This window comes from Tetranychus urticae, chromosome 1 (genome assembly GCF_039701765.1).
Source record: "Tetranychus urticae isolate SD_2017Ah chromosome 1, NJAU_TeUrti_SD_1.0, whole genome shotgun sequence".
NCBI lineage: Eukaryota > Metazoa > Arthropoda > Arachnida > Trombidiformes > Tetranychidae > Tetranychus > Tetranychus urticae.
In genome coordinates this window covers 9,279,085-9,306,353 of record NC_142958.1, presented here as the reverse complement: position 1 = coordinate 9,306,353, position 27,269 = coordinate 9,279,085, and the positions used below count along the sequence as shown (strand labels likewise).

The 27,269-nt window shown below is 32.7% G+C and overlaps 3 protein-coding genes and 1 long non-coding RNA gene across 4 annotated transcripts; 3 read left to right on the top strand and 1 right to left on the bottom strand.

Moving 5' to 3' along the window:
- Positions 1 to 3,377: 3,377 nt before the first annotated feature.
- On the bottom strand, positions 3,378 to 4,388 carry LOC149094525 (uncharacterized). Its single transcript, XR_016198105.1, has 2 exons — positions 4,060 to 4,388; positions 3,378 to 3,968 (listed from the first exon to the last, which is right to left on the bottom strand). It is a non-coding gene; the product is annotated as an uncharacterized LOC149094525 (long non-coding RNA).
- Positions 4,389 to 8,818: 4,430 nt separating this feature from the next.
- On the top strand, positions 8,819 to 11,136 carry TM9SF2 (transmembrane 9 superfamily protein member 2). Its single transcript, XM_015933150.3, has 2 exons — positions 8,819 to 8,892; positions 8,954 to 11,136. Exon 2 carries the CDS (start codon positions 8,961 to 8,963, stop codon positions 10,968 to 10,970), a length of 2,010 nt encoding a protein of 669 aa, XP_015788636.1. The 5' UTR covers positions 8,819 to 8,892; positions 8,954 to 8,960; the 3' UTR covers positions 10,971 to 11,136.
- A 10,412-nt stretch (positions 11,137 to 21,548) lies between these two features.
- Positions 21,549 to 23,413, top strand: LOC149094524 (uncharacterized). Its single transcript, XM_089266397.1, has 2 exons — positions 21,549 to 22,183; positions 22,261 to 23,413. Exons 1-2 carry the CDS (start codon positions 22,172 to 22,174, stop codon positions 22,768 to 22,770), a joined length of 522 nt encoding a protein of 173 aa, XP_089122523.1. The 5' UTR covers positions 21,549 to 22,171; the 3' UTR covers positions 22,771 to 23,413.
- On the top strand, positions 23,063 to 27,136 carry LOC149094523 (uncharacterized). The gene is made up of 2 exons (XM_089270202.1): positions 23,063 to 23,777; positions 23,895 to 27,136. The coding sequence occupies exons 1-2, from the start codon at positions 23,063 to 23,065 to the stop codon at positions 27,134 to 27,136; spliced, it is 3,957 nt and encodes a 1,318-aa protein (XP_089126328.1).
- Positions 27,137 to 27,269: the final 133 nt, after the last annotated feature.

The following is a 27,269-nucleotide window of genomic DNA, read 5'->3' as shown; positions in this document are numbered from 1 at the left end:
AAATTTATTGAAAATAGTTAAATTTCATTTTTGGTTCGCTTCTATTTCAGTTCGACTTTTACATTAATTAACTTAATTTAATTTTCTTTCTTGAAATATTTATTCGAAAACTTGCACTATCAGTTTTATGCAACATTTCAGATTGAATTTGCTCGAGTGAAAAATTGAAAATCAGGAATTATGTTGCTCAAGAATAATGTAAATAACATATTGTCATGAACTTAAGAGGTTTAAAGGAAAAGCTTTATTTCTTAAACTTAAGGAAGGTTTCATACAAGCAAAAGGATCGTCCTAAACCTCTTAATAAGGCCTTATAAAGGGCAATACAGTGTTGGGGTCACTAATCAATGAGGAGACAGTGAGAGAGTTCTCGTAGAGTGACGCTTAAATATACTCATTATATATTGCTCGCCTGTGACCAAAACTAACCACAGTGCCCATGATCCACCATTTTGTAAATTTTCTTAATATGCCCGTTATTTGCGCAAAATTTCATTTAAACTACAAATAACTTATTAGAAACTGATGGGGTTGAAAACATTAACTTATTACACTATCTTAACAGAAGAAAAAGCGAGCAAAAAAAGCAAAAAATACACAATTCACGATATTTGCAAGAAATTATGGATCATGATCTACCATTTTAAAAATTTACTTCTATTATTCTTCATTTTTTCATTATTCCATTTAAATTGATGCTAACAACTTATTAGAACACAACAAAATTGTCAAATTTAACTTTCAACCTTATTTCATTGAATGAAGAAAAATTTAAACCTTAACAATGTTTCAACAAAAAAACATGGATCATGAACCACCATTTAGAGATTTTCTTTCTTTTGTCGTTTTAAACAACTTACTACAACCGAAACTGTAGAAACTGTGGCCACTATTAACACAAAAAAAACATTAACAATTTTCGAAATTTCGCAAAAAAATGTGAAAATTGATTCACAACTTACAAAAAAGAGGAATTCATATTTAAGAATTTAATGTTTTATTGCAAATGAAAATTCGTAAATACATAAAAATCATTTCTTTCCACCTCGTAGTCGACCAAAAGTTCCACATTTGTTCCCTTTACGATAATCCGTGCCGGGAACCTATTCCTTTGGCCCAGGACAATCTTTATTGCAGACATGTGATGGCACCCCGGGAAATGAACAAGTTCTTTCGTGCCGGTATTGATTATTTTTACCGCAGAATAAGGCCGCTCACATCATCTACACTCGTAATTTACAGGTGTTGGTTTCAGGTTGGGGTTGCCATAATCCATTAACTTTTTCACCTCGCATCGGAACCCTTTAGGAATAGGTTTATTCCAATTATTAAGCATATTATCTGGTACCAATTCGACCTCCCAAACTATCTGGTTTCGATGATTCTTTGGAATCCTTTTTTTATCAGATAAATATCCTTCACCAATTACATCAGCGACATCGCAATCAATGTGGTCGGGCATGGATGCTGTAGGTCTTGGTACACCGCAGTTTAGCTTAGCACATTTGCAAGCACATTCGTCATCTTCTTCCTTGCTTGAATCACCACCGGATTGGTCGTTCGCATCACCTCTATTACCTTCAAGCGAATCGCCAGTTAACCAGAACTGCCAGAAGCACCATTAAATAATCCACCAGTAACACCAGAACTGCCAGCAGCACCACCAACGACTCCATCAACAATTCTTCCAATAACACTTTGCATTTCGCTGTCTACTGAATTTCTTCCAATTATACCTAATTCTTCAATTACAGTCACATTGCAACTGTTTTGATCGTTTTGGTTAATGAATGCATCCTCCCTTGTGGCAAGTCGTTTACCACCAGCAGATAACCTCGGCATTCTACTCATTGTCTGCTAAAAAGAGAGATATACAAAAAATGTTCGAAAAACTGTCCAACAGCAGCTGGGTTTATGGCATATTTAGGATTAAATTCGCAAATGTAAACAAAAGATTTAGATTTATCCTTTTTGGCTTTCCTGGCTAAAACTCTATATTGATGTTTGTGGTCTACATCAATAAGATCACTGATTTCAATAGAAAGCCCGATGGTCTTCAACTCTTTTTTGAATTCTTCAAACTTTTCCATGGGGATGGTGCACATTTCATTCAAAACAAGAGACTGAAATTGATCAAAAGTGAATTCCGATATATTTGCAGGAAGGAAAACATAATTTATGTCTCCTGCATATCGCTCGAATGTTTTGAATTTCAAAGTAGACAAATTTATCATTTTCTTTCTTTTGACTTTAAAAGTCTTATTGTTTGGACCAACACAGGTGAGTTTCTTTCTGAAATATCCGTGTGTAAATTTTATATTATAATAAGCAAAGCTTTTCACCAGATCTTCTTTTTCATACATCTTAAACTCCTGACATGGAGTATCTTTGGGCACATAAGAAGTGTAAACTACAAACAGAAATGAAATACAAAATTAATGGAAAAAAAACAAAAAACGATATTATAATCAAAAAAGTTACTCACATGGTTGGACCCTATCATTTATCAGTCGATCAGACTCATGTCTTGGCCAAAGGATAATTTGTAAAGTTGCTTGACAATAACCATTGGTCTATCGTCGGTAACAAAAGAAGAATGATAAACTTTTACAACTTTTACACCAATGCTTTCCAGTTGCTTAGTAAATTCCTTTAAATCTTCCGGTTCAACATCCATTTCATCTCCATGGAACATGGCTTTAATGGCCACAAAAACTGAAGGAGCAACGGTGTCAGGGATCAAAATCCTTTCGACCTCACGGTCAGAGGTGAATAGTGAGGCGATCGATGTCGCGACAGAGGAAAATAGACCTTTGTCCATCTCAAACCATCCTCCCGAGTGATAGCCGACGATAACATTTGAACTCGATTGGGGTCTAAGACGCACTGACATGGTGAGTAGAAATACTTGTGGGAAAATATTTTTGAAAAAACAATAAAAACAATTATAAATAAAATATCAACACAAATATGAATTTGATGAAAATATTTAAAGAAAATAAGACTTTAACTAGAAATAAATGTTCAGAGAAAAAGAAGAATGGAAAGAGAACAAAACTAGTTATCTATTCAAACTCTAAAATTGAAATGAACAGCTTGAGTAAATTTTTTACACAAATCATTGGTAAGCCAAAGGATTATGGTCATAATGTGGATCTTGTCTCCTCTTTTGTCTTCAACTTCTGTTTTAATCGTCATTTATCATCATCGTCTGATAAAACAGCCTTACTTAATAAGTTGTCGGTTAAAGTAAACTTGAAAAAAGCAAGTTACTCGATCTCGCCTCATATTACACTTGTAAATATCCTTTGGTATTTATAATGTGATATCAATCAAGAAGCGAAAAGCCGAGGACAAAAAAAGAAGCAAACAAATCATTAAGATTTTGTCTCTTGTCTTAATTAACCAAACGGGTTAAACAAACAAATGATTCAATTTTTAGTCAAGTAAGGAATACTATTAGGCTCATCTTACTTAATTTGAACTTTTGGTTAATGGCATTGCGTGAAGTCACACATGGATACTGTTTGTTCAATCAACCTCTATGGCCAACTTGAGTCCACAACAAACGGCGAAACAGCAATTAGATTTAATTAGATTCGACCATTCAATCCTAAATACTTCAATTGGAAGTAGTTGCGAACAGTGTAGACGCAAGTAAGACCCAGTTTATCTATCAAATGAATTAATCTTGCTCATCTTGTGCCATTACCAGAATTGATTCACATATTTAAAGACTAAAGTTGTCCATCAAGGATAATCTGTTGTTCATCTCATCAACAATCTAAACTTATTTTGACCTGGAAATTCTAATTGTCTAAAAGATAACAAATTGTTATTAAAATATGAACTTTTGTTTGGAAGGCGATTTAAGCCATTTTAAGATTGTCCAATAAGCATAGAAGATAATTTTATTTATATTTTAATCTTTAATTCGTCGGAAGATTCAATAACGCCATCTGTTGTTTCTGAGAGATGAAATAAAAAATGAAATTCATTAGTTCTTGGAAAACAGAAAAATCTCTTGTAATCTCTTGTAAATAGTCATTCAGTAGAAACCTAATGATGTACTTTGAATCCTGAATCCATGTGACATTCGTCCTGCTATCCATGAGAGATGCGATAATTTCTGGAAAAATTTCCTCCACAATTGTACGACGTCCACTAATCATAATCAGTTCACATTCAAGTCTAACATTTAAAGATATACATTGAAAATCAGACTCAATGGGATCCGAAAAAGATGAAGATGTTGGACTCATAGTGTTAGTTGAATTGGTCATAAGAGTCTGGGTCACATTGGCAGAGGCAGTAGTATTTGTTGAACCGATAGCTTTAATTCGTTTTTGTCAATTTTGTAATTCGTCAATACGATTTTGGCGAGCGATCGTCTGACCTAGTAAAACATGATTGACTTTAACAAGATGGAAAATTGAAAGGAAAACAAAACATTTTCCAACAGTTCTCTGAATTTTGGCCATTGTTTTACGAAAAAGCGCATGTATTTTCTCAATATAAGACTATTTCTAGTTAATCATCAAAAATTACATAGTTAAAAATGACTTTCATTTAAAAATCTAGTTTCATAATTGAAACATTGATCAAAATACGAAAATTAATTTTTTTGTAGTTCTTAAATTAATTGTCAACCAACTTGGTTGAAGTAAGTTAAGTTGTTTGTCAGTTTACAGAGGCTGCCAATAGTCTTAAGCCGAAACATATGCAGTGGCTAAGTTCGGATTATAGCTTATACGGATGTTTCTACAGCTTTACCTCTTAATAGTTATTAACAGATAGGTATATTTTACTGACAAGGGAAGTAAGGGATATGTAGTAGGGTTAGAATCTGATAAAAAGTGTATAATTTTATTGATCGTGAATCAAGATGAAAATAGTTGGCTACCGTAGAGAGTTGAGAACGCAATTGCTCTTCTTTACCTTGAAACCCGATCCTTGCTTTTCAAAGCGCATAAAGCCATAGTGAATATAATCATGAACTTCAACTCGCGTTAACCTTCCGACCCTTATCATCTATGATTTTTTTCTCAATACTCAATCTCAATTACTTATTCAAATAAGATAAAATTTTGCTTGTGAGTCGAAGGTTGTAGTCGCCAAGTTTCGGTAAAGTTAACCTCAATGGTAAGTTGAAATTGTGTAGCTTACCACAGAGGTAAACTTTTCATTTGCTGATAAGTCAATCTTTATGATTATATTCACTCTGGCTTTATGCGCTTAGAAAAGCAATTATCGAATTTCGAGGTAGAAAAAGACAATTGCGATCTCTGCACTGTTACTCTTTTTGGAATACACTAGTTTAACGAATATCTTTTTTTTGAAAAACGCCATCTCATAATGAAAATATCATATCTCTCTAGTATTTATAGTTGCTGAGTTATAAACACGCCAATGTAGGGATAGTTCATCCGAACACCTAGTATATGTAAGATGCTTAGTAAGCTTACCATTGGTAATATAGTAGACGGCACTGATCAAAAATTAACTTAAGCGCGAAACTAGTGTAATTTATTATGCAAGTGGAACATGGATGCAAGTTGAATTCCGAATGGACACGAATATGGTTCCAATCATGGTAATGGTTGAATTGAGAGTTATGATGAGATTGTCTATTCTCACATTGGGTTTTAAATTCCATAGTAAAGATTAAAATTTACGAATGTCCGAAATATGTTTCTTCCACTCGGGTAAGGAAGTGGAGCCCTTGTTACTCTCGATACTTCAGCATTATGCATGCGATCAGGTTTAGTAATACAGTTTACGGCTAATGATGATTACCTGCATTGAAATACAAAAATTAACAAAAAATAGACTGAAAAATTTACTCAATACACAATTTAGAAAAGTAAAATGTTGAAAGTTGTGAGATTATGAGTTGATTTTGGATGAGATTTTTGGGTTTGTTTACAAATGAACTTTTTCGATAATATTGTCACTGATTAAAATAATGATGGAAGGTGAATCAGAAGAAACTGATAGTACAGTGGTAACATAACATCAAATGTGTAACATTAATTGTTTTAAAATAATGGCAATTGTAAAAGACAGTTGAACATGAGCGTCTAAAGCTGTTTGGTTCATTTTAGATTTGAATAGTTTATTTAACCTTTAGTAGAAGAAACTTACAATACAAAATTTTGATTTGAGAACCACATTGATTATGTTGAGTCTATCACATGATGAAATGATTTTATCAGATTCTAACAGTAACACTTCCCTCACTTCCTTGTTAGTCCAATCTGTTATTCACAGAGAACCTTCGATTAATGATCAACTTCGATAATGGTTACAGAAATTGTATTAACCAATAATCTACGATGGTTGTGATCGTGATCATGGTAAACGAAATTCAATAAGTGCATGAATTTCCTCAATTTTCGTGAATATTCCCACCTTGAAGCCAAAGTGGATGAGCAAGGTTTAGCTAAAAATATCAGAATAATGAAAATATCAAAGTATTTAATGCAAATATTTAACTCAATTTATGATCAAAACAAAAGTGCTAATCTTCACAGGTAACCAACTAATATACTCATATTATCGCGTGTTTTTGATAAATTTTGTATGCTAACAGAAAAAGAAAACTCAAATTCTTATCAAGAAAAGCATTGATTCGCAAAAAAAATCAACTTAAACTTAAAGTTCTCTAACAGTATCATTGCAATCAAGAAGAGATGGTTTGAGGTCAAAACCGAGAAGGACAAAACAGCGAAAGACAAAATAGCGAAAGCGAAATAGAGAAAGTCAAATCCGCGAAAAATATCGATGCACATATTGCTATATAAAAGCAAAAATTTTCATTTTTCTTTTTTAATCAGTTCGTAATTAGCCATGATTGAGGCAACAATTCGATTGGTAAAGATTGAATGAAAGAATAAAAAAATGCAAACTAAATGAAATAGTTGAGCCGATTCAGTTTATGACAATCAAAGCATTGTGTTTAATTTTCAGAAAAACTTTAATCAGTTTAATTATTTAGCTTCTTATTTTTACCCTTCGCTATTTTGCCTTTCTCTGTTTTGACCCTTTACCCTAATGGTTTTTGGTACGAAGAATGAACATTTTCCACAAGTTCCAAAGGAATTTATGGAATGGAATCCAAGGGAGCCTCATTGTTTTGACGCTTCGGCAGCGAAGACTCATTGGTTACTGCATCCATGCTGAGTCTTTTTCTGATTCTCGAACCTCTTACATTAATCTCGGCTGTCTTTTGCGGTTGCAATAAGGTAACTGGCAGTGGCGTAGACTTTTGAGGTTTTTAAGTCGATGAGATGGCAGGCTCTTGCGGTAGCTGCATTTTCATTGAATTGTAATTTACGCGATGTTCATTAAATAAATATTTGATAGCGACAGCCTGATTTTTTCAGGGTACAGTTGTTTTACTGGTTGGAAATGTGTTTCTGTCTATGTGAAATTGTCTGATTCACAAATATTAGGTTTTCCTAATCTAGAAAAAAACTGAAGGTTTCTCCATTTTTGAAGACCTGGTTACTTTTGTTCGATAAGTTAAGATTTTACTATTTAAAATGGTCTTTTCTGTTAAATCATCATAAATCTATCTTTAAATGAGAAATCGCATGAAATGAAAATCATCGAAATCAATTAAAATAATATTAAATTACAATACATTGAAAAGTAGTCAAAAAAGTCTGTTCTAATGTTTATATTAATTGTTTTAATTTAATTTCAATTGATGAAAAGAAAGAGAAATGATAGAGAAAAAGAAAGTCTCTTTCTCGCACCATCTTCTGACACCAAAAAAATTTCTTTTACAATATGTATTGAATACATTGTAATCTGAATTTCATGAATTTCTGTCTCTTCTTCTTCCTTTACTCTTTGCCTTGTTGTGTTGATACTGAATATATCGATGTGAATATCGATATATCATGACATTTCGCGATAGTATCGACAAAAATATTACAGCCACAGTTAAGTCCTGAATTTGGCTAACAGTTAAAGGTTTATTTATTAACTAATTTTACTTGCTGCAGAAAGATTCTAGACTAAAATCAATTATTAACTCATGCTTCAATTAGAAAATTTAATTTTCAAAAGTTCAATTAACTTTCCAAGTTGAAAATTAAGTTAAAAGTTGAGTTAGAAGTGAAATATCATCCAATTTAAATTTTCCTGATAAAATTTATCAAATTAATTGCAAATCATCAAAATGATGCAAATTATGTGATATTTAATCAGTGAATTTCTTAAAAAAATTCTCATTTGCAATAATCATTAGTGTTTTCCCTTTTCTGGAATAAAAGTGTAATATTGAAAAATTAATTTTCGAAGCTCTTGGTCTTACTATTATTAATAGTTCAATTTGGTCCAGAACTGTTCGGAAGCTTTCCGATCTGCTGTAGTTTTTTCTTGGTGAAAGAGGTTATCGAAAGCAAAATTTTAGTTGATATTTCGGATGAAGTTTTTACGATAGAACAATTAGCGAAATAAAAAAGCACTGCAGTGTAGAGAATCAGATAAAATCGGACTTTTATTCAAATAAACTCTTTGGTAGATTAGGCATTTGAAGATAACCTTATTCAAGTGATTCTGGTCAAGTTCTCGTCGTTTGAAACTTGAACTGTTTGGATCAAAAGTCTTTTAATAGCTTTCAGAAACTATCTTCAGCTTACTTGCACCCTTCTTATGAAGTAACCAGTTACTAGTAACCATCATTGACTATGAGTCACTTGAGCTGAATATTTTTTGGCTGTGAGTGAGCTGACTGACTGGCTGGCTTAAATTCACTGGTTCAATGTTTCATCGACTACGCTTGACAATATATCTTTCATTGGATATTTTTTTAACGACACCTGGATCTGAATCGTTTAAGATAAACCTAAATTGATTAAATTTTGTAACACTAAAAAACAGGTAAGTCCTTTAAAGCAATTAATTTTTGACTGTCTTTTCAATATTTTTTCTTTTTCTCAAGGTATCCCATGATCAAGATGAATTGGTTAGGTGTTGTAATTCTACTATCACTTAACCTGGTATGTTGGTGTTTTTATTTACCAGGCCTAGCTCCAGTCAATTATTGTGAAAAAAGTCAAGCTACGGAGACTTGTAAATCTGAAGTTAAGTTATATGTTAATCGTTTGGACTCAGAAGAATCTGTCATTCCTTATGAATATAACCGTTTCGACTTCTGTCAAGCTCATGACAAAGATTCTCCTGTTGAAAACCTTGGTCAAGTTGTCTTTGGTGAGCGCATAAGATCATCTCCATATAACATTTCATTCCTTAAGAATGAAGATTGTAAACTACTCTGTGTGAAAAAATACGAATTTGGTAGTAATGCTGACTCAGATGAAGAGAAATTAAACTTTCTAATGAAAGGGATGCTAAAGAATTATGAACATAGTTGGATAATTGACAATATGCCAGTTACTTGGTGTTATCCTGTTGAAGACGACCACCAATATTGTTCAGTAGGATTTCCAATGGGTTGTTATGTTGATAGCCAGGGTAACCCTAAGGATGCCTGTGTTATGAATCCTGCTTACAAAAAAGCAGACACATTCTATTTATTCAATCATGTTGATCTGCAGATAACTTATCATTCAGGGGCTGATGAAGCTTGGGGCGGTGGATTTGGCAGCAAAGGTGGACGAATTACCCGGATACGAGTAACTCCTAGAAGCATAAAACATGTAGTCTCATCTGATCCTAAAAATCCAATTGACTCAAAAAGTTGTGGCTCTAGTACTACTCCTATGGAAATCAAAGCTAGACATCCACGCAACGAACCCATCACTATCTATTACACGTATTCAGTATTGTTTATGGCTGACAACTCAATAAAATGGTCTTCTCGTTGGGATTATCTTTTAGAATCAATGCCTCACACAAACATTCAATGGTTCAGTATCTTGAATTCATTGGTAATAGTATTTTTCCTCACCGGTATGGTAGCTATGATCCTGTTGAGAACCCTACACAAAGATATCGCAAGGTATAATCAAATTGATTCAGAGGATGATGCCCAAGAAGAATTTGGTTGGAAACTAGTTCATGGAGATATTTTCAGATCTCCCCACCATTCCATGCTGTTGTCTGTTTTTCTTGGAAGTGGAGTTCAAGTTTTCTGTATGACAATAACTACTCTATTCTTCGCTTGCTTAGGATTCTTGTCACCTGCAAATAGAGGAGCTTTAATGACTTGTGCGATGGTCATGTTTGTGTGTTTGGGAACTCCAGCAGGCTATGTTTCTGCTCGTCTGTATAAAAGTTTTGGTGGTTACAAATGGAAACTGAATGTACTTTTGACAGCTCTTCTCTGTCCCGGAATAGTATTCTCAATATTTTTTGTGCTTAACCTGCTTCTTTGGGCTAAAGGTAGTTCGGCAGCTATTCCATTCACCACCTTAATTGCTCTTCTTGCTATGTGGTTCGGCGTCTCTTTACCCCTAACGTTTGCTGGTGCATATTTTGGTTTTAAAAAACGAGTGATTGAACATCCAGTTCGTACCAACCAAATACCCAGACAGATACCAGAACAATCAATATACACGCAGCCCATACCTGGAGTGATAATGGGAGGAATCTTGCCTTTTGGATGTATATTCATTCAATTATTCTTCATTTTAAATAGTATCTGGTCAAATCAAATGTACTACATGTTTGGTTTTCTTTTCCTCGTTTTCATCATTCTCGCTATAACTTGCAGCGAAACAACCATTTTGCTTTGCTATTTTCATCTCTGTGCAGAAGATTATCATTGGTGGTGGCGATCATTCCTAACGAGTGGATTCACTGCATTTTATCTATTTCTTTACTGCATACACTTTTTTATGACCAAATTAACAATTACAGGCACTGTTTCAACCATTCTGTACTTTGGGTATACTTTAATCATGGTTTTCCTATTCTTCTTGTTGACTGGAACAATCGGTTTCTTTGCAAGCTTCTGGTTTGTGCGAAAAATTTATAGCGTTGTGAAGGTTGACTAATTTATCCTTTTTCTTTACTATGGTATTAAAACCGATAACAATCATGATAATTTATATAAACTGTGTAAAGCTCCCTTATTTTCTATCTCTTGTCTCTAAATCATGTAGAAATGGGGCAAAATTAGTTGTAATCGATTAATACATAAATAAAAAATTAATCAAAATACACGATTTATTTATTTGTTAAAAAATTGACTCGTATTTATTTCAATCAAGAATCGCGTCAAATAGAGCGTGATGGTAGTGGGGGTTGAAGTATTTTTATTATATTGTGCTAATCGCAATTTTGATTTTGATACAGAGGATGATACCCAAGAAGAATTTGGTTGGAAACTAGTTCATGTTCGAATGTTTGGGAACTCCAATAGGCTATGTTTCTGCTCGTCCGTGTACGAGTTTCGGTGGTAACAGATGGAAACTGAATGTACTTTTGACAGCTCTTCTTTGTCCTAGAATGGTAATCTCTGATGGTGGTGGGGTTTGAAGCATTCATATATAACTTTAGCATGCTATCCCTTTGATAGCCTTTCATTTCATAACTATCGAAAGTTTGCTTTTAGGTGATAGCGATTATATTTTATATAATATTGAAATATTAGATGATTCGTGATCATACATAAAATTGTTTTCATTGTATTAGGTTGTCAGATCTGGTAGATTCATGAAGATAAATGATTATTCAAGCTCAAATCTATACATGCATAAGAAGGTATTCGTTATTAGCCCATTGTAAAACCTAACAAGGGAAGTGAGGTAAGTGGTACGGTTAAAATCGGATAAAAAGTGTATAATTCTATTGATCATGATGAAAATAGTTGAGAACGAAGTTGAGAACGCAATTGTCCTTTTCTACCTCGAAATCCGATCATTGCTTTTCAAAACGCATAAAGCCATAGCGATAAGTTGAAATTGTGTAACTTACCTCAGAACTAAACTTTTGAATTTGTTGAAAAGTCAAAAGTTATGATTTTATTCACTATGGCTTTATGCGTTTTGAAAAGCAATGATCGGATTTCGAGGTAGAAAAGGACAATTGCGTTCTCAACTTTGTACGGTAACCAACTATTTTCATCATGATCAATAGAATTATACACTTTTTATCCGATTTTAACCGTACCACTTACCTCACTTCCCTTGTAAGATCGGTCAAAGAATGTTCGGAAGAAAACAAAGTTTGTCAAGTTAAAATGAATCCTAAAAGAATTGACTGAAATGGTTGCTACTGAAAAGCTACAATTATCACATTAATGCACATATTGAGACGAAAAACGAATAAAATTTATTTCTTTCGAATTTAGACTCAGTTAGTTTGTAGGGACATAAAACCGAGTGCATTGTAGCTAAAAAATAGTTCATCTGATGGACAGTTACCAAGAAAAGCGAGTTCAAAGTTAGAACTTGGATCGTCTTTTATTAAGCTATGCAAATGGCTTTTTTCATGAAACTCATTTTGAAGATTTGACTTTAGATGATCAACCAGAATATGTAAACATTTTGACGAATAGGACTTTTCTTTGTCTGTAAAATAGAATAGTTCGATTTTAAGCTAAACCGACTTCATTCTATGACCATAAGAATAAGCGAATTGAAACTTATTATAAGACCTTAAAAGTTGTCCTTTAGTATCATGAATTGAATACAGCTATCAAATTATCAACGGTTCTCTTGATCTTGGCCATTGACGATAAAACTTTGAACCTCGATATTTCGAAATGACATTACCTAAGACCATGATTCTCTCATCAATTTATCTCTTTACTAATTAATAATGCAATACTGTTTAATTGCTTTGCATTAGCGCATTTGAGTCATATTCTTTGGCCTTTGAATGAACGAGAAACAACTTATTTAACAAAACAAACACTTTTTAACTCATTTCTTGGTATATAAACCAATTTTCTGGTTTAACTTATAACTGAAAAACAAAAGATAATGCTAGAGACTCGAACGTTTAAGTTAAGGGTTGAGACTGAAATAGGTTGTAGGGAAATGACAACCGAGTCCATTGGTGCTAATAAATAATTAATCTGATGGACAGTTACCGAGAAAATCGAGTTGAAAGCTAAAACTTCGATCGCCTTTTGCGCAATTATGGAAGTAGCTTTTTTCATGAAACTTATTTCACTGGTGTGACTTTTAATGATCTACCAGAAAATGTATTCATTTTAAGAAATAGAACTTTTCTTTGTCTGTAAAATAGAATAGTTCGATTTTTAGTTAAATCAACTTCATTCTATGACCATAAAAGTTAGCGAGTTGAAACTTATTATAAGTCCATAAAAATTGTCTCTTCACATCATGGTCTTAATAATTTCGCTCATTTAATAACAGTTCTCCTGGCAACAGGCCATTAGTCTTAAAACTCTGCGACTCAATATTTTGAAAATGATTCCATTCAGAATCATCATTCTTGGTCCAAACATTAGATTGCATTATGGGCTATAATATATTAAAATATTAAACCATTCAAGAACATACAAAAAAAGTTATAGCATTGGATTACTAATGTTGTCAGATTTGTTGAATGGATACCAAACACAAAGCTTATATTTTAGATGGATATTTATTCTTAAATGAATTAACTCAGATTTTATTTGGTATTCAATCATATCATGTTATAAGCTATAATAAAATCTAATGTTTGGAAAAGAACGATGGCTGTAAGGAAGGCCATTGTCGAAATATTGAGTCGAAAAGTTTTAAGACAAATAGCCAAAATCAAGTGAATGGTTGATAGATCGATCCAAGTATTTAATCCTTAATGTGAAGAGACAATTTTTTCATGGACTAATAATTAGTTTCTGCTCGCTAACACTTATGGTCAAAGAAAGCGATCGGCTTGACTTAAATACAAACTTGATCTGTTTTACAGAAACAGAAAGCGTTTTTTCTCAGAATACATTAATTTTCGGGTTGTTAAGCAAAAGTTAGATCTTCAAAATTAGTTTCATGAAAAAAGCTGCTTCCATAGCTCAATAAAAAGCGATCGAAGTTTCAGCTTCCAACGCGATTTGATCGGTAACTGTCCATCAGATTAATTATTTATTAGTACTAATAGACTCGGTTTTTATGTCCCTACAAACCTACAACAATCGCAACCCTTAAATGAAATGTTTGAGTCTCTAGCATTACTTTTTGCATTTTAGTTGTAACATTAACCAGAAAATTGGTTTATTTACCAAGATATGTGTTTAGATGAGTTTGTTTTGTTAAATAAGTTGTTGATAGTTCATTTAAAACCCAAGAATCATGACTCGAATTCAAGAATGCAAAAGTTATTAGATTGATTTGATTAATTGATTAGTAACAAACAAATCGGTGAAAGAATCATTATTGTAAGTGTGGCCATTCTCGAAATATTGAGTCGCAAAGTTCTTAGACAAATGACCAATATCAAGAGAACCGTTGGATATTTGATAAACTTGTTACATCCATGATGTTAAGGGACAATATTTATGGTCTTATAATAAGTTTCAATTCGCTTATTCTTATGGTCATAGAATGAGATCGGTAAAACTAAAAATCGAACTATTCTATTTTACAGACAAAGAAAAGTTCTATTTCTTAAAATGAATACATTTTCTGGTAGATCATTAAAAGTCACACCAGTGAAATAAGTTTCATGAAAAAAGCTACTTCCATAATTGCGCAAAAGGCGATCGAAGTTTTAGCTTTCAACTCGATTTTCTCGGTAACTGTCCATCAGATTAATTATTTATTAGCACCAATGGACTCGGTTGTCATTTCCCTACAACCTATTTCAGTCTCAACCCTCAACTTAAACGTTTTAGTCTCTAGCATTACTTTTTGCATTTTAGTTGTAACATTAACCAGAAAATTGGTTTATTTACCAAGATATGTGTTTAGATGAGTTTGTTTTGTTAAATAAGGGGTTGATAGTTCATTTAAAACCCAAGAATCATGACTCGAATCCAAGAATAAAAAAGATATTAGATTGATTTGATTAATTGATTAGTAAGAATCAAATCGGAGAAAGAATCATTATTGTAAGTGTGACCATTCTCGAAATATTGAGTCACAAAGTTCCAAGACAAATGACTAAAATCAAGAGAACCGTTGCATATTTGATAAACTTATTTAATCCATGATGTTAATGGACAATTTTTATGGTTTTTTAATAAGTTTCAACTCGCCGTTTCTTATGGTCATATAATGAGATCGGTAAAACTAAAAATCGAACTATTCTATTTTACAGACAAAGAAAAGTTCTATTTCTTAAAATGAATACATTTTCTGGTAGATCATTAAAAGTCACACAAGTAAAATAAGTTTCATGAAAAAAGCTGATGAACTATTTATTAGCACCAATGGACTCGATTTTTATGTCCCTACAACCTATTTCAGTCTCAACCCTTGCCTTAAACGTTCGAGTCTCTAGCATTATCTTTTGTTTTTCAGTTATAAGTTAAACCAGAAAATTGGTTTATATACCAAGAAATGAGTTAAAAAGTGTTTGTTTTGTTAAATAAGTTGTTTCTCGTTCATTCAAAGGCCAAAGAATATGACTCAAATGCGCTAATGCAAAGCAATTAAACAGTATTGCATTATTAATTAGTAAAGAGATAAATTGATGAGAGAATCATGGTCTTAGGTAATGTCATTTCGAAATATCGAGGTTCAAAGTTTTATCGTCAATGGCCAAGATCAAGAGAACCGTTGATAATTTGATAGCCTTATTCAATGTATGGTGTTAAGGGACAACTTCTATGGTCTTATAATAAGTTTCAATTCGCTTATTCTTATGGTCATAGAATGAAGTCGGTTTAGCTTAAAATCGAACTATTCTATTTTACAGACAAAGAAAAGTTCTATTCGTCAAAATGTTTACATATTCTGGTTCGTCATTCATCTAAAGTTAAATCTTCAAAATGAGTTTCATGAAAAAAGCCATTTGCATAGCTTAATAAAAGGCGATCGAAGTTCTAACTTTCAACTCGCTTTTCTTGGTAACTGTTCCTCAGATGAATTATTTATTAGCACCAATGATGTACTTATTTTTTATTTATGTATTAATATTTATCGATTACAATTAATTTTGCCCCATTTCTAAATGATTTAGAGACAAAAGATAGAAAATAAGGGAACTTTACACAGTTTAAATAAATTATCATGATTGCTATCGGTTTTAATACCATGGTAAAGAATATTTTAGAATAAGTTGCTTTGTTCAATGGTCATTACAATAAACTATTACAGTTCAATCAGATTGTTCCATTAGGAGCGCGAAAATTCACCGAAGATGCTTGACAATGCTAATCCAAGAGTTAGGGCAATAGTAGCCAATGATGAAACAACACTTGGTTTTATGAAGGCTAAACCAGCAAAAGTGAATCCAACATCATATCGATCAATCCTTCGAAGGAATAAATTTATCTAGAAAACAATAAAATCAATCAGAAAAAATTACATCCATTTTTCTAGAATTGAATTTAAACCTAAGTTTAGATTGGAGTTTTAGGTCAACATGAAAAAGGGTTGTTACTACACATTTATGCACAAATTGACACAAATGGGCGAAGACGGGTAAAAATGGATTTCTTTCAAATTGTTACTCTGTTGGCTTGTAAGGAAATGAAAGCTGAATTCATTTGTACGATTTAAAGATTTCTCTGATCTACAGCTTTCCAGGAAATTGTGGTCAAAGTTGAAACTTCGATCGCTTTTTGTACAATTAGGAAAGCAGATTATTTCATGAAACTTATTTTGCTGGTGTAACTTATGATCATCTACCAAAAAATTTGTTCATTTTTAGAAATAAAACTTTTCTTTGTCTGTAAAATAGAATAGTTCGATTTTTAGTTAAATCGACCTCATTCTATGACCATAAGAATTATCGAGCTGAAACTTATTACAAGTCCATAAAAATTTTCCCTTAACAGCATGGAGTGAATAATTTTGATCATTTAAAAACTGTTCTTTTGATTTTGGCCATTAGTCTTAAAACTTTGTGACTCAATATTTCGAGAATGGCCACACTTACAATAAAGATTCTTTCACCAATTTGATTGTTTACTAATTAATAATTCAATTCAATATAATAACTGTTCATTCGGGAACTTGGGTCATGATTGTGGTTTTAAATGAACTATCAACAACTTATTTAACAGCACAAACTCAACTCAATCCATTTCTAGGTATCTAAACCAATTTTCTGGTTAAACTTACAACTGAAATACAAAAAGTAATGCTAGAGACTCGAAAATTTGCGGAAAGAGTTGAGACTTGCGAGGGTTTGAAGGGACATGAAAACTGCGTCCATTGGTACTAATAAATAATTCCTATGATGGACAGTTACCGAGAAAATCGAAGACGAAGCTGAAACTTCGATTGTCTTTTGTACAATAATGAAAGCAAATTTTTTCATGAAACTCATTATTCAAAACTAACTTTTGATGCTCTATCAGAATATGTATTTATTTGGAGAAATAAAACTTTTATTTTTCTGTAAAATATATTAGTTCGTTTTTGAATTAGACCGACCTCATTCTATGACCATAAGTATAAGCGAGGTGAAACGTATTCTTAGCACATAAAAATTGTTTTTTCACAGCATGGATTAAATACTTGCAACAATTTAACAATAGTTCTCTTTCTTTTTGGCCATCGGCCTTAAAACTTCAAGCCTCAATAGTCGAGGAAATGCCGAACTTATAACCATCATTGTTGGTCAAGCATTAGATATCATAATGGGTTATAGTATACTGAAATATAAGAGCACTCAAGATACCACGAAAAAAGTTATAGCTTTGTATTCTTTAGGTTTTCAGTTTTGAGACTTGATTTTCAAAAATTGAATGTTTACGAACCATAAATCCGATGCTTCCCAAGGATCTTCATTATTAAATGAATTAGCTCCGATTTTATTCGGTATTTAGTCGTATCGAGTTATAAGCTATAATAAAATCTAATGTTTGGAAAAGAACGATGGCTGTAAGGAAGGCCATTGTCGAAATATTGAGTCGAAAAGTTTTAAGACAAATAGCCAAAATCAAGTGAATGGGTGATAGATCGATCCGAGTATTTAATCCTTAATGTGAAGCGACAATTTTTATGGACTAATAATAAGTTTCTGCTCGCTAACCCTTATGGTCAAAGAAAGCGATCGGCTTGACTTAAATACAAACTTGATCTGTTTTACAGAAACAGAAAGCGTTTTTTCTCAGAATACATTAATTTTCGGGTTGTTAAGCAAAAGTATGATCTTCAAAATTAGTTTCATGAAAAAAGCTACTTCCATAGTTGAATAAAATGCGATCGAAGTTTCAACTTTGACTTAGATTTTCTCGGTAACTGTCCATCAGATCAATTATTTATTAGCACCAATGGACTCGGTTGTCATTTCCCTACAACCTATTTCAGTCTCAACCCTCAACTTAAACGTTTTAGTCTCTAGCATTACTTTTTGCATTTTAGTTGTAACATTAACCAGAAAATTGGTTTATTTACCAAGATATGTGTTTAGATGAGTTTGTTTTGTTAAATAAGGGGTTGATAGTTCATTTAAAACCCAAGAATCATGACTCGAATCCAAGAATAAAAAAGATATTAGATTGATTTGATTAATTGATTAGTAAGAATCAAATCGGAGAAAGAATCATTATTGTAAGTGTGACCATTCTCGAAATATTGAGTCACAAAGTTCCAAGACAAATGACTAAAATCAAGAGAACCGTTGCATATTTGATAAACTTATTTAATCCATGATGTTAATGGACAATTTTTATGGTTTTTTAATAAGTTTCAACTCGCCGTTTCTTATGGTCATATAATGAGATCGGTAAAACTAAAAATCGAACTATTCTATTTTACAGACAAAGAAAAGTTCTATTTCTTAAAATGAATACATTTTCTGGTAGATCATTAAAAGTCACACAAGTAAAATAAGTTTCATGAAAAAAGCTGATGAACTATTTATTAGCACCAATGGACTCGATTTTTATGTCCCTACAACCTATTTCAGTCTCAACCCTTGCCTTAAACGTTCGAGTCTCTAGCATTATCTTTTGTTTTTCAGTTATAAGTTAAACCAGAAAATTGGTTTATATACCAAGAAATGAGTTAAAAAGTGTTTGTTTTGTTAAATAAGTTGTTTCTCGTTCATTCAAAGGCCAAAGAATATGACTCAAATGCGCTAATGCAAAGCAATTAAACAGTATTGCATTATTAATTAGTAAAGAGATAAATTGATGAGAGAATCATGGTCTTAGGTAATGTCATTTCGAAATATCGAGGTTCAAAGTTTTATCGTCAATGGCCAAGATCAAGAGAACCGTTGATAATTTGATAGCTGTATTCAATTCATGATACTAAAGGACAACTTTTAAGGTCTTATAATAAGTTTCAATTCGCTTATTCTTATGGTCATAGAATGAAGTCGGTTTAGCTTAAAATCGAACTATTCTATTTTACAGACAAAGAAAAGTTTTATTTCTTAAAATGTATAGATGTCCTGGTAGATCAACAAAAGTTAGATTTGCATAATAAGTTTCATGAAAAAAGCTGCTTCCATAGCTTAATAAAAAGCGATCGAAGTTTTAACTTCGAACTCGCTTTTCTCGAAAAATATGGGTTATATAAATCTTTAAATCGCTAAAATTCATTCAGTTTTCATTTCCCTTGTAAACCAGCAGAGACTAAACTTGAAAGAAATTTCAACCCTTTCTGTCCCGTTTGTTTGGTATTATGCATGGATGATATAATGGTGGCTTTTTAGTAACAACCGACTCAAATCAAGTAAATTGATTCAGCAGGATGAGAGGCTTACAGAAGCTGTTAACAAATCAACTCGTAATTATTTTCTCTGTAAATTCATTTGAATATCGATCATGATTGTTAATTCATTGAATCAAGATTGACAACGTAAGTAGTTAATAAATGTCCTTTTCTGGACCGACTTGTCCACTCTGGACAGACTTGTCCACTCTGGACCAACTTGTCCACTTTGGACTTGTCCACTTTGGACCAAATTTCTTTTAATTGATTGATCAAGGGTAAGGGACCGTGGGAAATTTTTTGCGCGGGAAATTTTTTTCGCGGGAAAGCAACCGTGGGAAAATTTTTTTTATCAAATTAAACCTTTATTTTTTCAATTAATTAATGATTTTTAAGTAAGAAAATTTAATTTTTGAATTTATTTAACATATTTAATGAAATTAAAGTCCTCTGCTTCTTTCCTCTAGCAGGTCCTGAGGAACTTTCGTGAGTCTTTGCAATTCTTTTAAAGCATATTCTGCAAAGGATAAATCTTCATTATCCATTATTTTAAGCATTTCTTTTAGCTTTTTATTCTCAGCAAAAAGCTTTTCAACAGCTTTTGCTTCCGCGTTTACTTGCCTATCAAGCTCTTTTATTTCTTTGCGTAATTTCTTTACTGCATGAAAACCATTCTGATCAACACCATTTTTTAACATGTTGTACAAAACAGCTTTTACCACGCATTTAACCTTATCCTGGGCACTCTCGTCCAATTCTGCATATGTTTCCATTAGCTGGAATAGCTCTTTGACTTTACCTCCTAGTGGTCCAGGTTGAAGCATTCTTTGATAAAACTTGTCAATTGGGTTTTCTTGATCAGATGATGGAGACGCTGATGCAGTTGATGAGGATGGTGAGGGATTCATTTTAAGGCACAGTATTAAATAGCACAATAAGAATTAAAATTAACAGTAAACTTGATGTTGTTTATGACAATGATGCTGCATAATCAACCAAAGTGACAGTTGTTAACCGCTGAAATTGACATTTAATGCTGCCATCTATTGCGTAATAATTAAAAGTTAACTAAACATTAAATTGAGCCAAATTTGAATGGTTTTAATTAAAATTAACAAATAATATTTACAATTAAATGACTTTCATGCATATTTGACCTTGTCTAACTCCTATTTGACATTGTTTGACCTTGTCTAACTCCTATTTGACATTGTTTAACCTTGTCTAACTCCTATTTGACATTGTTTGACCTTGTCTAACTCCTATTTGACATTGTTTGACCTTGTCTAACTCCTATTTGACATTGTTTGACCTTGTCTAACTCCTATTTGACATTGTTTAACCTTGTCTAACTCCTATTCGACATTGTTTGACCTTGTCTAACTCAGTTTTGACATTGTTTGACCTTGTCTAACTCCTATTTGACATTGTTTAACCTTGTCTAACTCCTATTTGACATTGTTTGACCTTGTCTAACTCAGTTTTGACATTGTTTGACCTTGTCTAACTCAGTTTTGACATTGTTTGACCTTGTCTAACTCAGTTTTGACATTGTTTGACCTTGTCTAACTCAGTTTTGACATTGTTTGACCTTGTCTAACTCAGTTTTGACATTGTTTGACCTTGTCTAACTCCTATTCGACATTGTTTGACCTTGTCTAACTCCTATTTGACATTGTTTGACCTTGTCTAACTCCTATTTGACATTGTTTGACCTTGTCTAACTCCTATTTGACATTGTTTAACCTTGTCTAACTCCTATTCGACATTGTTTGACCTTGCCTAACTACTTTTGAGTTATAATTATATGATTTCAGAATCAATTAGTCACTCTTTATTGTCATAAAGTATGCGTATTCGCGGCTGGGAAATTTTCATGCGATAACCGCTAGATGGCAGCACTTTTGAGTTTTTTACTGATTAACTTCAGAATTCCATTTTATCTTTAATCTACAATGAATTTACGTAAAATCACGCTCAATGATCAATAATTAGCATTAATATTTATTAAAAAACCTCAGCATTCATGAAAAAATTGAAAAAACGAATTGCATTGTTAACGAACTGTAAATTTGGTCTCGCAAGCTTAGACGGAGAAAAAATCAATAGATGGCGCCACTTTTTAGTCTTTCTTTACTTTCTATTCTATAATGAATTTTAATGATTTATTCAGTAAATATCATGCTGAAAACTACCACAACAGCGTGTATCTAACTTTCATGATCAATATCTAAACCATGAAGTTCACAGAAACAATTTAATTTTCGAGTCAAAATCTCCACCTCTCGTTCTCAGTATAAATATACTTATTGATCTCTATTCAAGTCAATACATTCCAAAACTTTGAGTTGGATCGATAAGGTCATCAAACGTTTAGCGAACTGTTCACTTCCAATACTACTCTTGTATTAATCCTAAGTGGATTTTAACCTTCCTGATAGGAGATATTAACAAACCTGATTTTCATAATGTCTTCTGATGTAAGTATTTTTCTTAATCATTTAAGCTCGAAAGAATCACCAAAAGAATCTCTTGTTTTTTCTTTTCATTTCTTTAGGCCACCAAAGAAATTCCAATGGAAGCTGATGAGGATTTGCTTGATCCTAGATCATTTCCAACACCCAGAATAGATGAGCCTATGGATCTCCCAATGCCGTCATTTGCTTGTCTAGATCCTAGAAGTAAACCATTTGATCTTGCAGAACCAATGGACCTGCCGCTTCCACCATTTGCTCAGGCAATGGAAATTGATAAAGTATTAACTGGAAGACAGAGAAGAAACCAGGCAGCTAAAAGGAGGAGAAAAGAAAGATTGGCAAATCTAAACGAATTACCTGACGATCATCCAGATAAATTACTGTTTTATATTCGTAGTGGACGTAAATGGAGGAACAGATGGGTTCATTTTATTAATAAGTATCGATGGTGGTTGCAACGCTCAATGGAAAACAAAGAATACGGTAAAGGTCCCTATTTTGAGCAATACCTCAAAGTTAGAGCGAAAGCAGATAATGCAAAAAGAATTTGGAAGAATTTTGATAAATTAGGAGGATTGAAATATAGTTGAACCCAATTTAATGTAAAACTAAATTCAATTTACTGTAACTCTTGAAATTCAATTACTGTACTCATTCAACTTAATTATTTCAATAATACTTTTTTATGCAATTGATTACTTTTGGTGATTCTTAATTTATTTTTTTAATAGTATTAACTAACGATTTTTGAACATTAACTAACGATTTTTTCTCACATTTAAGATATTCGAATGTCCGTGTTGCAAATATATATCATCATCTTTAGCAACATATTTGTGTCATATTTGTACGGTAAACTGCACTGATGAAAGTTGTACAAGGATGGATGTTTTTGATTTGCCGCCCCCAAAACGATCTCGTACTGATCCTGCAATAACTCCTGATTGCCGTGATATTTGTCTAACCTCATCGAATTGTAATCGTGGTCAAAGATGTTTATTCTTAAGGTCGAGGGATCAGGAGCAAATAAATTTGTTTCCTAACCCTCCACAACAAATCCCTCGTCAAGCTGATATAGGGATAATTGAGCTTTCTTCTGATGAAGATGAAGTTATTGAACTATCATCAGATGAAGAAGAAGCTCCTTTGGATTTAACATTGGCATCATCTCCGCTGGATTTATCAGTTTCACCTTTAAATTCACGAGTATCAGTTATTCAATATGCTCAGGTAGATCGTTTGCCATCAATCAACGATCGAGGTAATTCACTGAATAGAACAGCTGATCAATGGGGTAATGGGAATTCTTCAACTAGACAACTCGAAGATCAAGGTAGCTCTTCAACTGGACAACTCGAAGATCAAGGTAGCTCTTCAACTGGACAACTCGAAGATCAAGGTAGCTCTTCAACTGGACAACTCGAAGATCAAGGTCATTCTTCTGCTGTACAAGTCGTCCCTATAAAGAGAAAAAAAGACTATAGCTGTGGTATTTGCGGTAAAAATTATGTTTTGAAAAGTTGTGCAGATCGTCATGAAGCTTTTTGTGGAAAGAAAATGTGTCTATCTAATCCAGCTAATGTTCCTGATGAATACTGTGGTTTTAAACTTATGGCGAAAGCGTTTGCAAAATACTACTTGATTTATCGACTAATCAACAATCATCAATGTGATTTATCATCATTCTTTGATTTAATTAATCAACCTACGATAGATTTAATATCTCTTATAACGAAAGAATTCGAAGCAGTCAAATACTATTTCAACTTGGAGGTACTTTTTCACGAAGAGATTTCCGATCGGACATGTAAAATTAATTTTGCATCTGGTATGTTTTCTGGTTTGATTGCTGATAGAAACGAAAATGCATTAATATCAGCAAAATTGGAATTTGAGGATCGCATCGATCAATTCACTCAAAGAGGATCTGGATGGATCTTATCTAATATCAACCATATCGATTTGCTGATTGGAAAATATATTCCGCATGCAGGAGGTTGTAATTCATCGAAACTTCCTCCTAGACTCAAAAACAAAAAATGCCTAATTTCTCCTGATTGTTCAACTGATTGTTTCATGTATAGTATACTGATTGGCTTACATAAAACGGAAACTCACTGTGGAAAAATCAGCAATTATACTCAATTCATAAAATATTACGACTTTTCAATGGTCCGAGGAATGGTATCTTTAAATCAAATCCCAAAATTTGAAAGAGCTAATCACGTTTCTGTCAATGTTTATACTTATGCATTTGAAACCGAAAGAGTTTGCCCATTAAAAGTGTCAAAGATAAAAGAAGCAAAACATGTAAATCTATTTCTACATGGTGAACACTATTACTTTATAAGCGACCTATCTCGTCTCGCAAACTCAAAAAAAACCAGAAGTAGGTTTATATGCGAAAATTGTCTCAACTCATATAGACTGAAAGAACAATTGGAGAAACACAAATCTGATTGTGGAAAAAATCTGCCTCAAGCTATAAAAATGCCTGATCTTTCACATGCCATCTGCAAAAGGAGCAATTTCAGAAAAGAAGTTGAGTTTCCTTTTTGCATTTATGCAGATTTTGAAACTTTGTCTGTTAAAAGAGATGATTACAGCCATGTCTTAACTGATTTAGTTCCCTGTAGCTATGGGTATGTGGTTGTAGACTGGTGTGGAAAAATCATTCATAGTGATTTTTACTTAGGCGAGGATGCAGGTAAAAAGTTTCTTATTAGTTTAAAAAGTTTGGAGACATTTCTAGATCAAGAACTGGCAAGACGACGAATCTATGATCATAACTTATCTGCTGTAGAAGAAGAAGATTTCAACGATGCAATAAATTGTCACATTTGTCATAAAATCTTGCAAGAAAATCGAGTTAGAGACCACAATCATTTGACGGGTGAATATAGAGGTGCAGCTCATCAGCAATGTAACTTGGAGTACAGAGTCCCTAATAAATATCCAGTTGTTTTTCATAATTTGAAAAACTTTGATGGGCATATAATAATCTCTGCTCTCGATATCAATTTTAGTGAATCTGTTAGGATAATTCCACACAATATGGAAAAGTACATTGGATTTTTCCTTGGCAAATTCAAATTCGTGGATAGTTTTGCTTTTCTACCTTCAAGCCTTGATAACTTATCATCAAACATTCCTACAGAAAGCAAGAATCAATATTTAAAACAAGTCTTCGGAGATATTGATACCTCCTTATTGCTGAAGAAATCTGCCTTACCATATGAATATCTGACTTCTCTCCAAGTTTTCAATGAAAGATTCTTGCCTGACATATCAGCATTCCAATCAACATTGTCTGATTCGAATATTTCTGCTGAAATGTATGACCATTTGAAACATGTTTGGTCAAAATTCAACTGTTCAACCTTAAAAGATCTCCATGATATCTACTTGAAAGTAGACGTTTTACTTCTTACTGCAGTTTTTGAAAATTTCAGAAGCATGGCTCTGCAATATTTTTCTCTCGATCCATTACACCAGTTTTCAGCGCCTGGTCTCACCTGGTCTGCATTTTTGAAACTAACAAAAGTCGAGATAGAACTTTTCACTTCTGTTGATATGTTTCTATTCATTGAAAAGGCCAAGCGTGGTGGTCTGACAATGGTTACAAAAAGACACGTTAAGGCAAACAATAAATACTTGTCTAATTATGATCCTACATTACCAAACTCTTACTTGCTGTATTTGGATGTTAATAACCTTTATGGCTACGCCATGTCGCAAAGACTTCCAATTTCCGATTACAAATGGTGTTCTCTTCCACTTGAGCATATAATCAAAACTGATGATAATAGTGACATTGGGTATATCCTTGAAGTTGATCTAGAATATCCAGATGAGCTTCATGATAAACATAATGACTTTCCACTGGCTCCAGAAAAACTTGAAATAAATCAATCAATGTATAGCAGGTATCAATCTGACTTGATGGAAGACTTAAAACAAACAGGATTTTCACCAGTTAAATCTGCAAAATTAACAACTAACTTCTATAAAAAAGAGCATTATGTTGTCCATTATCGTACTTTAAAGTTTTATTTAACACAGGGACTTAAAGTTACAAAAGTTCATCGAGTGGTCCAATTCAAACAGTCAGCATGGCTTGCAGAATATGTTGAATTTTGTACTTTAAAAAGACAAGCTGCTAAATCAGATTTCGAACGAGATTTCTGGAAATTACTCGTGAATTCAATTTATGGAAAGACCATCGAAGATAAGCGTAATCATCGCAATATAGTACTTGCTCTTCGTGACATTGAGGCTCAAAGACATCTTCGTAAGGCACAATGTAAAAAGTTCATGATTCTAGGCGAAGAAAAAATGCTGTTTTGGATGCAAAAAATGGAAGTTTTAATGGACAAGCCTATTATCGTTGGTTTCAGCATTCTTGAACTAGCGAAACTTAAAATGTATGAAATTCATTATAATACTTTCAAGCCGCATTATCAGGAAAATATAAACCTCGTTTACACTGACACTGATTCGTTAATTTATGAAATTAAAACTGATGATATTCGTGCTGACCTTCAATCTTTTGCACATATCATGGATTTTTCGAACTATCCCAAAGATCATCCCCTTTACTCAAACATCAATAATAAGAAAATAGGTTATTTAAAAGACGAAATGGGAGGTGAACAAATTGCTGAATTTGTAGGTATTAGACCAAAGCTTTATGCTTTGAAGACCGAAAAGGAAATAAAGATGAGAGCTAAAGGAGTGCCTAGACCTGTTTTAAAAAACAAAATCACTTTTCAAGACTATGTTGATTGTTTATATGATCATAATATCATAAGAGGAGATACTACAAGATTGCAATCAGACCATCATAACATCCAAATGATTCAAAGGAAAAAAGTTTTATTATCACCACTTGATGATAAAAGATATTGGTTGAATAATTTAGAATCATTAGCTTATGGTCATTGTAAAATAAAATAATCATAAATATTTCTAAATAGAATTGTTAAAACAACTGTTGTAATTATCTGTTTCTGTCAATCACTTTGTTAAAGAAAAATAATGCAAAATTAAGTTCAAAAAATTTTTATTTATAATAAATACTTTTTCAATT

Bases quoted from the DNA above. Each gene is read 5' to 3' on its own strand.
- LOC149094523 (XM_089270202.1), top strand. From the start codon at position 23,063: ATGGATGTTTTTGATTTGCCGCCCCCAAAACGATCTCGTACTGATCCT. The intron at 23,778-23,894 runs GTGGTTTTAAAC...AACCTACGATAG, and splicing joins TAATGTTCCTGATGAATACT to ATTTAATATCTCTTATAACG.
- TM9SF2 (XM_015933150.3), top strand. From the start codon at position 8,961: ATGATCAAGATGAATTGGTTAGGTGTTGTAATTCTACTATCACTTAAC.